The sequence below is a fragment of the Crocodylus siamensis genome, chromosome 7 (assembly GCF_052110815.1).
Source record: "Crocodylus siamensis isolate JL-2025a chromosome 7, ASM5211081v1, whole genome shotgun sequence".
Lineage (NCBI taxonomy): Eukaryota > Metazoa > Chordata > Crocodylia > Crocodylidae > Crocodylus > Crocodylus siamensis.
In genome coordinates, this window is record NC_143401.1 from 3,472,147 (window position 1) to 3,486,226 (window position 14,080).

Consider the following 14,080-nt stretch of genomic DNA (forward strand, 5'->3'; position numbering starts at 1 on the left):
GCATGCATCACGGCAGGTACTTAGCATGATTCCACCCAAAGCTACACCGACACGGTGGATCAATTACTCTAGACATGGACCGGCTTGTTCTGGCAACTGTCAATCCTCTGAATCATGGTGTACATGCAAGAGGTCTATGTGACGATCACACCAAGTGTGCCTAGGCAAAATTATGAGGCAGTAGAAGCTGCTGTAGATTTAACACCCCCACTTTAGACCACTGGGCCAGAGTCCAAAGGCCAGACCAAGCCCCAGACATTCAGTGCCTTGATGGTTGTAACTTCTGCAACCAGAATGACAGCTAAGAACTGCTGCTGACTGCCTAATGACTCTGGCAGGGTGCATTTCTACCAGGGTGATGTCCATTAGCCTTCCTCCAACCAAGGAGTACCCACAAGGCAATGGAAGCCAAGGTTTTGAGGCACCCTATATTTGCCTTACTCTAGAGGTTGCAACATTGAAGTACTCTACAGGAGCTTTACCACGTTGCCAGCAGGCCCTCCAGTCAGATGCAGTTTACAGTCATACCCAGGACCAACGTACCAGCTAACAGCCAAGTTAATAGCACTTGTTATTATCAGAGATTTAATTTACTACAAGGTATGATAGAGCCCTTATTAAAATTTTACCTTCACCGAAGCACTGATTTATGTTGCCGTGGACGACAGATTAGAACATGCGCTCATCTGTAAAATGCTTAAACACTGTCATTTGGGCTCTGTGCTCTCAGCAGGATTATGCTGTATTGCTTACAGTGCCTGAAGGCTGCATGCTCAGGATGGACAAAATCTCTGGAGATATGAACTCAACCTGCATGGAGGGTTTGCATCCAGTACCACATCAAACCGCATGTTAGCAACCAGACTGGATGACATGCCATAGAAGACCTGCTACTAGATCTGGGATGATCCTATGTGCCTAGGCTGAGCAGCCTCTGGAGCAACAAGCCTATACCTACAGTAGACTATTATCTTTGGTTTAAATTGCCTTAAATCTCCCCATAGGGCAGTGATTCTCAGCCAGGGCGCCACAGCCCCTGGGGTGCTGTGAGATTCTTTAAAGGTGCCGCACAATACCAGCACTGTCAGGTATGCAACCGCCTATGCATGATTCGCAAGATGAACCCAGAGATTTCAAAGAGGAATCCAGAGTGTCACCAACATCCTGACCTGCTTGGTCTCCGTGGAGTTCTTTGCAACAGGAGAATTGCTCTAGCATGTTTCCATGGTCAAAAAATGGATGAAAGCCAAAAGGTGACATATTACAAAGGGGATATAGAGTTTAAGAGGGTTGAGGACACTGGTGGGAAACAACAGAATGAGGGCCTGACCCTTGACTTATTCCTTAGGGAAAGGCCCGCTGAGACTCAGTTATGCACAGTCTACACAGCAGTACTGTGGTCAGATGACCTGGCATAGGTACAGCTCAGCCAGCTGGAAGACACTGTCTGTTGTCAGTGTTGTCCCAGCATCCCTGGATGTCACACTGCCTGCTTCCCTGGGCCTCTGGTTTGCACCTCTGAGCCACCTGTGCAATATTTCTAGCCTCTGTGTTGGCAGAGAAAAGTACCATACAAAAAAAAGTCATACGGCTCCAGGAGCTGGGGCTTTCCCCCAGGTACATCAAGCCAGCCACAAAATCCAGCATACCGTCTCGCTGTCTCTCCAGATGAGGAATGATGCTCCCACACTCGTGCACTTTGCCCTGTGATACCTACACTCAAGCAGCTGCTCACCCCCCCGGTCGGGCCCTTCAACTGAGCCTGCTTTGCTGGTCATTGGACTGTTCCAGCGTAGCATTAGCTTGACTGCAATCAAATGCTTACAGACAAAGCCGCCTGCTGCAACACTGGCTTTTCCAGAGAGCAGCTTTGCTCCCAGGTCTTCACTCAGCATTATGAGGCCCTAGGGATTTTTGTTTGGCAACAGTTTGTGGCTGTTATCCCCACTGCCAGCCTGTTGCTCTGACCTGCATCAGCCGCAGGCTTAGCTGCTTTAAATGTATTCATTTATGTATTTATTTCAACCGCCATTAGATTTAGAGCCAAGTCAAGGTCAGCAGTAGATCAAGTGCACTTGACTGGCAATGTGTGCATCCAGCCACTTGAAGCCCAGTGCCACGAACCTGGGGTTCCTCTACCCTGTAGGGGCAGAGAAGCCCCCTCGGGACAGGCACAGAGTCCCACTGAGCTGGCTGCACTGTGGGGAGCGGATGGGAATAGACTCTGACAGGGCTCCATGATGCTGTACTGGGACAGAAGTGACACGCAGTCGTGGAAAAGCCTCAAGAGTGGTAGATGTGTGCCCATAGTGGCAGCCTGGGGGTATGGTGTCTTGGGTACAGCCCAAAGGTAATTAGTGCTGAATTCTGGCCTCCTAAGTGGGGGCCACAGTGCAAGAAACTTGATAATGGAAAACATGGCCTCTGCAATGGGAATGTCCCTGCCTCCACCCCACCGGTCTAGAGTATCCCAGCTGGAGAGGCTGCTGGTTTCCTATACGGTGTGTGGCAGGTGTGGGGTAGGGGTAATTAACGGCTTGAAATCCATAGGGACACCTTCTCTTCCTAGGATGTCGAGTGCAGAGAGCTCTTACCAGACCAGGCATAGCACTTGACACAACTTTTAATCCCTCCAATCCTGCCCTGCAGCCACCCTCCTTAAGTCTCATGGGAAACTCCTTGAAAGGGATGTGTATGGAAAAGATCCTTTAGCTCATGTGGTTAGAGCATGGTGTTAATAACACCAAGGTTGCAGGCTGGATTCTCTGGTTGGACTAAATGATCTCTTGAGGTTCCTTCCAGCCTTACTTCTCCACTGAAAATATGGAAATAGATACATGCAGGATGTCTAGGAACAGCACTTGCTGCGCGCAAACTTTGAACAGGGAGAGAAGCTTCTGTGCTGGTGACAGGGAGCTCCTTCACTAGGATCGGAGCTAGTCAAAAACCCCATCCCGACACTCACCGTTGCTACTATTCTCTTCACAGCAGCAGCTGAGAGGTCTTCTCCTTTGGGCTCTTCCACCAGTGTCATGCCCATGTACTTTAGGTTGAAGAGCATCCCCTCCAGCAGAGTCTCCCTCGTGTCAGTCCAGTTTTCTGGCAGTTCTAAAGGAGATTATCATTTTTTAAACAAGGGATTTCACTGAGAAGTCACGCAAACACACACCAGCTGCCTCCTCTACCTTACCTGGGTGTCAGAGGGAGCAGAGGAGCACATCACAGCAAAAGCTGTGACCAGAGAGACTGGAAAGTACACCGGTCATTGTATCTGCTACTCCTGGCAACCCTCTCACCGAGCTCTCACTGCACAAAGATTTCAAGTATCTTGGCTTCACTCAAGTAGGCCAACAGCAAAGACCGCAGAATCAAGGCCGGTTCACTCTGAGACACTCAAGAGCAAGATGAAAGACTCCCAGGCCCAGTTCCTTGTCGCTCTGCTTGACCTTAAGAACTAAGTTTGTGACCAAGGAGGGACATAAAGGTGACAACTGCACCCGCCCATGGGAGATCACGTATCATTCCTCAACGTAACTTGACTTTGGCTCCAAAGCTTAGAAAGCAAGCAACAAAAACTTGACAGTAAAACTAGAGAGACTTTGGGAGCAGAAGGCCAGTAACATGGCCACGAAACCTCCGCCTTCCCTGGGCCTGCTCACACCCGTGCTAACCAGGAACTCCAGGCCAGACCTACACAGGGATTTAGGTCCTTTGCCCCATCAAAATCAATATAAGGCACCAAATGCCTTTGCGAGCCTTCCCCGCAATTCCCTCGGGTCCCCGCTGCCTCATCCCTGGACATTTCAGGAAATGTTTCTTGCCAACAGCCACGTCACTAGGGGTAAGTCTGAAAAACAGCCTTGCTCCAGCTGAGTCACCAGAGGACAGCGTGACAGAGGACACAGACACCTCTGCACTTGTCTTGTGCTGCTGTCTGCCTTCCTCCCGCTCTCCTGAACAGAGCCCCTTCCTGCCAGCCAGTGCCCTGCGACTAAGAACTGTTAAATAGACTGTAATGTACCAAAATGTGTGCCAGGATAGTTGCACCTTAAAAGCCACTCAAGAGGCTTATAGCAGCACAAGTCAAGAGCAGGGACTGGAGCAAGGTTGCCATCCCAAAAGCCAAGCAAACCTAGGACAACGTTCCTCCGTCTACTGCCCACCTCTTCTCTGATGACGGGAAGGCAGAGAGTTATTGCCAAGCTGGTTTTAATCCATCCCTCACTTTCTGCATCAGCGATAGTCCGTGCTCAAGTCCTGGTGTAGGAGCCCTATGACCAGAGGCAAGCTTGCTTATGCTATCAGTTGGCCTCTGTTGGCTGCCTTCACTATCAGCCCTAAGCAGAGAGGAGGAGCAGATCACCCCAGCTTACCCGTCAGATACCGATGGGAAAGCAGTGTAATTCAGCAAGAGGAACGCCGTCTGAATGGTACAGAACATCCTCAGTTACTGAGTCCTTTGGAGACACCCGCTGAGAACCTGCCCGGATAAGTGAAATCACGGCATCTTGGAGGAATTATGCATGCTAATACACGATGCAGAAGGTACCGCCACACCAAACCCAGCGCAGCCATTAGACAAAGGAGAACATACAAGAGAACAGTTCGTTCTTTGTACCACTGTACATTGCCAACCAGCTGAATGACAACTTCGTTGCACAATACCAAATTACAAGCTGGTAAAAAAAACCCCAGAGCAGGACAAACTGCTTCTTTAGCCAATGAACTGCAGGCCCCAAGCCATGCAGACGCCAAGGCATGCTAGCACGGGGCACTTTAGGATTAGGGTGAACATGGAGATTAAAAAGCTGAGCTCCCGAATCACAGAGACGGGGCCTGAGCGCTGTTAAAAGCCACTCGTTTTGCTGTGCCGTCGTGCAGGTTGGCTACCCAGGGCTACGCAGGAGTGGATCCTTCCTTGTTCTACCAGCTGCAGACAAGGCATGGGAAGCACTTCAAGACCAGATCCTTTGCTAGGAGAAAGCCACACAGTTCTCGTAAACTGAAGTCAGTGGAGCTAAGCAAGCCAGGGACATACCTCTATGAGAGAGCAAGGAGAGATCATGCCCATGCACTGACTGCCTATATTTCTTAATAGGCTAAGGGCCAAAGTGGATGCTAAGGCAGGCTCTCATTAGGTGCAGATCTGAGCTGGCAGCATGTTGTTCTCCAGTTTCCTGCCGCTGTGTCAGGTACCCCCTGCTGAGCAAGTGGGCAGGAGCTAATGCTGCAGAGCCTCAAATTTGTCACCCCGGGAGCTATAGATTGTAAGAGGCACATTGTAGCACTGAACAGAGGAGGCAGGAGGGGAACAAAGACCCGGGTGTTGCTGAAGAAATGCCAGCAGTTCAGTCGCGCTCAGCTCAAACCGACCGCTGCTGACGGGTGCGATGCATCACGGACTTCATTAAGCAGCTGCTCCAATATCCACTGCAGCATCAGGGAGAGAAACTCAGACCCACCTGTCCCAGAGGACAGAGCCTGGAACAGAATCCATCGGGGTGACAGTGGAAACGTCCTAGGTGCTGGATGAGTAAGACTACAGCGATGTGATTGTTACAGCCGCATGAAAGGAAGTACCAAGCGGGTGAGAACCACCCCCTAATTCCACCCATTCCACTGGAGAATTACCTCCAGGGGAAAAACAAAAAAAAAACAAAATCGGGGAGAACTCCACTGGTATAAGTTGCACCAGGTTTGGCATCATCTGTCCGCATCTATCCCTGGGCTGTCGTCTGTTAAAGGCAACCAGCTTTTAATGGCTCCTGGGGCACCTTGCCAGCAGGCATCAGTGTGCCACCTCCTGCACGAGCTGCTGGAGAGAGCTGTTCATCTCCTTGCTCCTGTTCCTGGTGCAGCCGATTCTCAGTGTACGAGGCTGAGGCAGGGACTGGACAGCACTGGCGGCAGGCGGACCCATTTCCCCCCCATCGACGAGTCGTGCCGCCTCCCTTCTTCAAGACCCTTTGGCAGCACGGTTTGGAGCCTACGGGCGCTCTTGGATGAAAGCACCCTTCCTGTCTCAGTGCACGCAGGCTAAACGAGCTCTCAGGATGACCTAGCCCTGGCTGTGCCACTTCAAGCCCTCCCAGAGGCCTGTGCTCCCCTCGTGCTGGGGGCACTGGAAGCAGGCAGGCGCTGAACACGCACTTGCAGACTGATCACGCTACGACAGAGCAACTCCCTGCCAAGCCCTCCAGCGTGCAGCAGGGTTGCGGGCAGGAAGGCACACCCCTCCAGCAGGGCAGGGCTGCCGGGAGCGCTTGGCAGTGGGTGCTCACTGCTGAACGTCATGACGCAGCCCGCACGCTCCGTGCAGTTTACACTGGGAGGCAGCCCCATGACGATGTGGGACAGGGAGGTGGAGCAGCCTCCCTTCCCATGACGTCACTAGCTCGGTGACTCAGGTGTCACTGAGTCTCTTGCTAAAAGGAGGAGCAAGGTGCTGGGTTTGGCCCCGACCTGGCAGCAGCAGGGAGCAGAGAAGCCCAGCTCAAGTCCCCACACCCTGTGGGACAGGCTCCAGTGACTCACGTGGAGCCTCAGAGTAGGCAAGAGATGCAAAGAAGATTGCTAACTTATCCACTGGCCTCAGAGAAAGTGGAAACCCCCCACGTAAACACAGCAGCTGTGTGAAACTGGGCATCACACCCAGGCAGGCCACTTCTCACGCCCGGGCAGTGTGTGCGTGCAGCAGGGCAATGCCTCCAGCTCAGACCAGATCTAGTGGGAGGAAGGGGAACAGGACGGGTTCCCACGGGGTCGGGCGCTCACTCGCTCCAAACGCCAAGCAAAGGAGTGGGGACCGTGCGGCTCCATGCCGGGGGTCTCCACGGGAGGTGCTGTAGGTGGGCTGCAAAGGCCCCCTTTGGGGGTCTGCTGACCCTCCCTTCCCAAACATCCCCGGGGCCACGTCGCTCTCTGCACATGACTGTCAGTGCAGGTGGCTGTGGCGTTTCAGGCAGGCTAATTAACCCAATCATGAGCTCAAGTGAATTAGCCCGAGTACGATGCCACAGAAGCATGGCCGCGCTGCTTCTGTTCCAGGACTAGCGTGGTGGGTCTCCGCAGCATGTGCAGCAAGCAGCACACCAGGAGCTGACACGTGGAGACCCACTGGCTGAGGGGGATGAAGCAGTGTCCTAGGACTCGAGACCCGGGATCAATGCCCAGCTCTGTCGCTGGTCTGCTGTGTGATCTTGGGCAAGTCACTGCGCCTTGCCTCAGTCTCCCCACCTGGAAAAGACAAGAAGACTGATGCGGTGCTCTTTTATGAAGCAGCTGGAGATTTAGGGAGAGAAAGCACCCTGCCGAGCTGCTGGGGAACATCTGCAAGCTGCGGCACATGACGCTCGCCTGCACTTATACTTGACAGACTCCCCGTGCCTCCCACCCTATGTGGCGGCAAATCTAAGGCTGCCCTTGTTCTGCTGTGCTGCGGTGTGCACAAGTGATCAGCTCTCAGGGCAGCAGGACACGATGCCAGGAACAAATGCCAGAGACAGAACCAAACAGCCCTTGCAAAACAGAGTGGCATCCCCTGACCCCAGCCCCGCAAAGCATTTCTGAAGGGCTGATCCTGCATTACACAAAGGCTCCAGTGAAAGGAGTAGCCTTCGTTTAGCTCTTTCAGAGCTGAAGTCACCTTTACACTCCCCCACCAAAGCAAGACAACAGAAGCCCTGGAAGCACGGCCTCACTTCCCAGACAAGCCAAGCCGAGAACCCTATTTCCCTAAAGGATGGGGAAACCCCCCCTCTCTTTCCCCAACCACCAGTCACTTGCAAAATACAGCAACAGGGAGGTTTCATCAATCACCCTGTCCACCTTTCTGCTCAGTGGTTCACCAAGGCTGCTGGCATCAGCAACCGCAGGTCCCACAGCGAGCCCGGACAGGCTGCCTGCCGCGAGGAGAACGTGCAGGCAAGCCCTTTGGAGCCGTTGCTTTGCAAGGAGACACGCAGGGTAGTCGCCCACGGCCCCGGCAGCAGCTTGGAGACCAGCCCCTTTGCTTCTGCTGGGCAGGATGGTTCTTCCCCACCCCCCACATTCCTCCGGAGCCGGGAGCCAGAGCGGCAGGGAAGGGCTGGGCAGGTTTCACACCCAACCAAGCAGCTGCACTTTGGCAAGAGACATGAGTCATGTCATCCCTCCGCTGTGCCATCTGCTCTGCCCTGCAGAACAGACGGACACTGCCCAGCTATCGAGGGGAGCTGTACTCACGGCTGCTCAGGAGAAGACGAGGTCGATTCTGAAGGCAGGCAGGAGACAAGGAAGGAGCATGCCCAAGCAAATCAGCTTTAAAGAGACAAGTTTGCAAATGCGCTGCAGTGCTGAAGCCATCTGAGCACCGGCACAGAGCGGGCTTCTCACCTCCTGCTCCCAGGCAGAAGTGACGGGCCCCAGCTTTCACGGGGAAGTCAGGAAAACGCTGTCACTCTGGGAACCCGGAAGCCAGGCGGTTGTACTACAGGATGCAGGGCAGAAGCAGCGGAAGCGGTGGCAGCGGTGCCACGTTTCTACCTGGGGGGAAGGAAAAGGGCACCAGAACCCATCTCCCTGCCTTCCTCGCAAGCCAGCACAGGATCCACTTACAATCCCGCGTGCTTTAGTGGCATGCGCTTTCCTAGATCAAGGACTGGGATACACCACAGGAACTTGCAACTTAAGACAGCGAAATTGCCCTCCGCCTCCAAACAGAGACTGCGCTGGAGGAACCTCACCGCACCGACAGGCCCTCTTGCTTGGCTTGGCTCAGTCTGAGTCCCCCGACAGCCTCGGTGCCAGACAAGCTGCCTTATGCTACGCTTTACACAAATATTCCTCCTCCCCCAGCCCTGTGCTGTGGCTGTGCAGATCACCTGCTCTCCGAGTTCACTGGTGAGCCAAGGACAAGCCAGCTGCTGCATTTACCCTGGTACTGGCTGCTCACAAATAGGATGCAACTGGAGCAAGAGTCCGTCAGGAGCTGGGCATCCCGCTGTACTGATAACACCACCCCGCAGAGTCCAGAACAGGAGCGCTGGGGCAGGGGCCACCCCAAAACAGAACGAATGCCCCACGCACCGGATCCTGCCTGAGCTCGGTCTGCGAGCAACATTCGGTGACTGCACAGGGCCTTTTTTGCCTTCAAAGCCCTTTACACCAGGATGTCCAACTCATCTGGCCCCGTGGGCTGAATGAGTGGTGCACGGCTGCTCCACGGCCATGTCAACTCCAGCATACAGGGTGCCTGTTCCAGCCAGTCCAGGACCCACCCTGGACCGGGCGTTATACGCAGCGCAGATCCAGGGCCCTGCATGCACCGTGTCAACTCCGGATCTAGGGGCAGCACCCCGGACTCAAAGACAGGGCTCCGCAGGATCTGGCCCGTGCACTTCATCTTCAATACCCCTGCTCTAAACACATTCGAACTTGCTAGGATCAGAAAAGCCAGCCCCGAGTTTGGAGTCAGCCTGGCCTTGGTTTGAGTTGCTGGTCGAACCCTCCCTGTCTCCATGAGAGCAAGGCCACCTCTGTGCCCTCATCCTCTTCCACTCACTCCCCAGTCGTGAGGCCAAATGCCACCAGCCTGCCCTTAAGACCGTGCCTGCGGCACTTGCAAGCACAGCAACCAGGAAAACGCCAGTATCGATCGGAGCCTGGAAATCCAGTGAACAATCGCTGCCAAGAGATCCTGCAAAAATCGTTCTCTCCTGGCAGGGATCTTTAAAGCCGCCCTGGAACGTCACAGCCCTGTGCAACCGGATCTCTGTCTGCAACCGGACACATAGGAGGCACAACTCTTGGCATTTTCACAAGATGGGGTTGCTTGCTTTAAGTTTGCCTTTGGGTTTGGACCCTTTAAGTGCCCGAAGGCTTAGGCCTTTCTGCAACACTGAAGACTGGAAGTTTTTAATTAAAGTAACGTTTAAATAAGTCACAAGACTCCAGAGCTGGAGCTTTGCTACTCCCCTTCCATGCAGCAAGAGGCTTGTGACAAAATCCTGAACGCCGCCTGCATATGCATCAGTGAGGAATTTCCCACGTGACGCTGTGGAGTGCCATGAAGACCTCTCCCCATGTCTGCAGCTGCGCTGGGCCAGCCCCAGGGTCCCAGCACCGCACGTGCCGGCAGCTGGGAAGGAAAGATTATTTGGGCCTGAAAGCAGCCAAGTCCCGCAGTGTTCAGCTGCCACATCCCAGCCAAGACCCACTCCCCCTTCTGAATTTCCCAGTGGGTCTCCCATAAAAACTGCCCCCACTCTGCTAAAAGCACATGCAACCCCTCTGGCTCACAGCTCATCCTGCCTTTTCCATCTATTTTAGCCAACGCAGAGCCCTGACCCACCATGTCTCTAGCTAACAGCAGAGCCTGCCAGCTGATCTGTCCGGAGAATTAGAGCTGATTCGTATTCAAGCGAACATCCAAACCAGCGGTCCTGAAAGAGACTGCAGGCCGCCTGGGGCTTGGAAACCAACTGGGGCTCTGGGGGAGGGCAAGTTGCTCGCTCTGATGTTCCTCTCCTATCTCGCAGTGCACCTCCCTTCCCCTCCCCAGGCACACGCTCCGCGACCTCAAACACCTCCAGCTCTCCACCCAGCAGCCGCCTCCACCCAAGCAGCACATGCAGCCTGCTTTTGTCTGCGACAAAGTGCCCAGGAAATGTTTTTGCCTCTGCTTAGAAAGCAGCAAATGCCCTGAAGCGGCTGCACAACATACCCAGCCCTCGGCCTCAGGGTCATGCGTGGGGTTAGCTAGCTTGGTTTTTGCTTTTGGGAAAGCTAAGTGAGCCTGGGGAAGGGGCACTCATGTGTGCAGGACGATTCCCTCGTGGGGTGGGGAGGGGAGCAGAAGATGGGTGCTTTCAGCCCAGAAACTCTCAACCTCAGTTTGCAAACAGGTTCCAAGATCAAAAGCCCGGCAACTGCCACCATCTCCACCCTAACCACTTTGCCTTGCAGTTTGTCACCTCGCCCGAGATGACTTCCTTAGCGTGCATGCTTGAGTGACTGCGCAGGGCCAGCTCTGCCGCTACCAGCATGTCTAGACCTCTGCAAAAAGCCGGCAGGCATCTAGCTACCTGTTCACGGTGCAAATGCTGCTGCTGCCAGCCCCCAGCTCTTCATTCATGGCTACTCTCCACACTAGGATTGTTATGCAATTTATAATCCTGTTTAAGAGGTCAGGGAACAGCACACTTGGAACAGTTTCAATCTCAGGCCGAGAGCTGGTTTGTGGGTTTTTTTACTACCAAGCTGGATATCTGTCAGGGAAATCCCACCTGGGCCCTCTCTGAAGACCATCCAGCGCTGGGCTGAAGCCTGTTAAAGTGTTTATAGCCAAAGAGTTAAACTCTTGCTTAGGATGCCTACAGAGAGTGCTGACCCAGCATTTTAGCAACAGTGCTGATTTCAGAACCCACAGTTATTCGTCTCTTAATCCCTCCCAGACACACAAAGATCCAGAGTAAATCTCCACAGAGGATTAGGTTTAAAAAAAAGACAAATTCAGGATTTTGATCTTCCCACTGGGTAGCAGGGTCTCCGGGCCCCAGAGACTGCTGTTTGGCACAGGGGGGCTGGCAGACACTACGTCTTGCTCTTCCAGCCAGGCTGCAACCTTTCAACACGCTGCAGAGTCAGGGCTCTACCCACGGTGACCTGGGTCCCGCGCCTTTATTGCACTTCTGCAGAAGACCAAAAGCACTGAGCCCAAGCCGCAGGCAAAGCCTCGTTTGGGGTTTGCTTACAGAGCTCTCAGGACACAGAAAGTGCCAGGCAAGTCCAGCGTCCCCAAGAGAGGATGGTACCAGATGTGCCGACCCATGCACCACCCCTGCAAGTCACAGAGAGAAGGGGAGCGCGAGCATGGGAGCACAGGGTTGGCACGCAGAGAATGCCAAGCGGAGCCTGTTCCCTGCCTCCTCTGGACATGGAGCTGGCAGTGGGAGAAAGACAAAAGAAACAGTCAGGGAGTCTTGGGTGGAGCACGGCCGGCCCATCGTGTGGGAGGAAATGAGCTCAGAGCACCAAGGTGAGGGCAAGAAGCTTCAGCTGGATGAAGTCAGGGGCTGCCAGAGGGAGACAGAGGGGCAGGAGAATAAGGGGAGGGGGCACCATTTGGGATGCTGCAGGGAAAGGGGCCAGGAAACTTCTCAGGCTCTTGCCCAGGCTGCAGCAGACAAGAGAGCAGAGGAATTAGCCAGGAATTCATGAGATGCCGGGAGGGGTTGGGTGCCCGGGGGGAGAGCAGTGTCCTCACTCTCCCTCCTACGAGCAATCACAAAAGGGGAAGAAAGTACGCAGGTGGCGGGGATGGAGGAACAAATCCTGCCCTTCCAGGCATGCTGGCGCAGGGCTGCCGACGGGCCCCTGGCCACGGCGGCTGTCTGCAAGTGGCAGCCGCTAGGACTGGACGCCGGAGCGGTGGGTGGCTCAGGTCCCTCACTCCCCAGGCGCACACAAGGGCTCCGGTGCCTTTTTGCTTGCTTTCCAGGTCTCCGTCCGTGCAGTAGCAGCGAGAAAGCAGCGTCTCTCTGAGCCAAGTCAGCAAACCCAAAATTGCAGCCGAGCCATCTATTGGTCTCGGGATAAAAGATCCCGGGAGTTTTGTTTGCTCTGGCCTCGAGCCCTTCAGGGATCCCGTACCCGCGCGGGACGGGCGAGCCGGCCGGGCTGAGGCGGGGCCCGGAGGCCCGCGCTCCGCCAGGCCGCAGGCGAGTCACCAAACGCCACCCGCTGATGTCAAGTGGGGAAGGAGGCCAGAGGCTGCTGTCAGGCAAGCTGCGCTCCCTCCTTCACACGCAGCCACCGGGCGCAGCCCAGGTCCAGGCCCCGGCGGCTGCCGGAGCAGGGGGCAGCTCTGCAGAAAGCGCCACGCCGACCGAGGTGCCCCCGGGGGCAGCGACAGCGAGCTGCGCCCCCAGGCAGACGGCCGCAACGCTGGAGCGCGCGGCCCTGCCCGGGGATGGGCCCACCGCGTCCCCGCCGCCCGGGACCGCTCGCCACGCGCCGGCCTCGTCTGCCGGGCGTCCCCGGGCACGCGCGTTTCGCCAGGCGTGCCGCGAAGTAAGCCCGCGCCCTCCCCGAGGGCTGCTCGGTCCACCTCCCCTGCCCGACCTGCTGCTCCCGGCCCGCGCCCGCACTCACTCTTGTGCCGGGGCTTGGCCAGGCTGGGGCTCCGGATGATGGCCCGCCCGGCCGAGCGCAGCGCCTCCATGCCCCAAACTCCGGCGAAGTTTGCGGCCCGGCCAGGCCCGGCCCGGGCGGGCGGCGAGGGCTGATCGCGTCGGGAAGTGGGAGGCGCCCGCCGCCCCGCCCCGCCCCGCCCCGCCCCGCCGGGCTCCAGGCCGCAGGGCCCGTCAGAGACGGCGCTCGCGCGAGGGCCCGCTGAGGGCTAGGGGCGGCGGCGGCCCCCGCCTCAGCAGCGGCGCGGGCGCGCCCGCCGCCTCGACGGAGACTTCAGAGCACCCCGACAGGGGCGCAGGCGTCGCCTTCCAGCTGGGCCCGCCGCTTCGGGCCCAGGCGTCCCTGCAGGTCCGAGGCGGGTCGCCGTCCCGGTCAGGACTTGCGCGAGGCTGCGCGCTCACCGCCCCTTCGGCACCGTGCGCCGAAACCGAGCGAGAACAACCCTCGGGAGAGCGCTGGGGCCGTCAAAGGGCACGGGAAGAGCACGCTCTTCTTTTCAAGCCTCCCTCGAAGCTCAAACGCAGCGCAGGGAGGTCGTGCCGCGGTTTTTCGCCGCGCTGAACCAGGAGGCGCCGGCCTTCCTCGACGTGACTTGCTCTCCGTTTCAGGCCGGCTCCGGGCCTGCTGTAAATGAGCGACCTCGCTGCCGGGTCGAAACGAAAGGAAATTAGCAAGGAGCTTGGAGCCCAGATGTGTGGAAAATAATGGCTTGCAAAGCCTGCTGTTAACAGGAATGCTTTCATTTCATTGAAAACGGCTTTTTTAACTGCGCTGTTTGCAACCCCCAGCGTTGACTCAGTATAGGAGAACCAGAACGGGAAAGCGATCTGAAGTCAAACTAAGTGATGGTCCTGGTCTCTCACCGGAGTGAAATGCATAGACGGGACAAGCAGCACCCACCCGCACAAAC

The 14,080-nt window shown here is 56.0% G+C and overlaps 1 protein-coding gene across 1 annotated transcript in view; it reads right to left on the reverse strand.

Annotated features, from left to right (window-relative positions):
- The window catches only part of LDLRAP1 (low density lipoprotein receptor adaptor protein 1), a 30,710-nt gene extending 17,371 nt beyond the window's left edge, over positions 1-13,339 (reverse strand). The window contains exons 1-2 of the mRNA XM_090057609.1: positions 13,132-13,339; positions 2,966-3,108 (exon numbers count right to left, since the gene is read on the reverse strand). Of these exons, the coding sequence (XP_089913735.1) occupies positions 2,966-3,108; positions 13,132-13,201 (213 nt within the window). The 5' untranslated portion in view covers positions 13,202-13,339. The remainder of the gene's footprint in view (positions 1-2,965; positions 3,109-13,131) is intronic.
- Between the last annotated feature and the right edge of the window lie 741 nt (positions 13,340-14,080).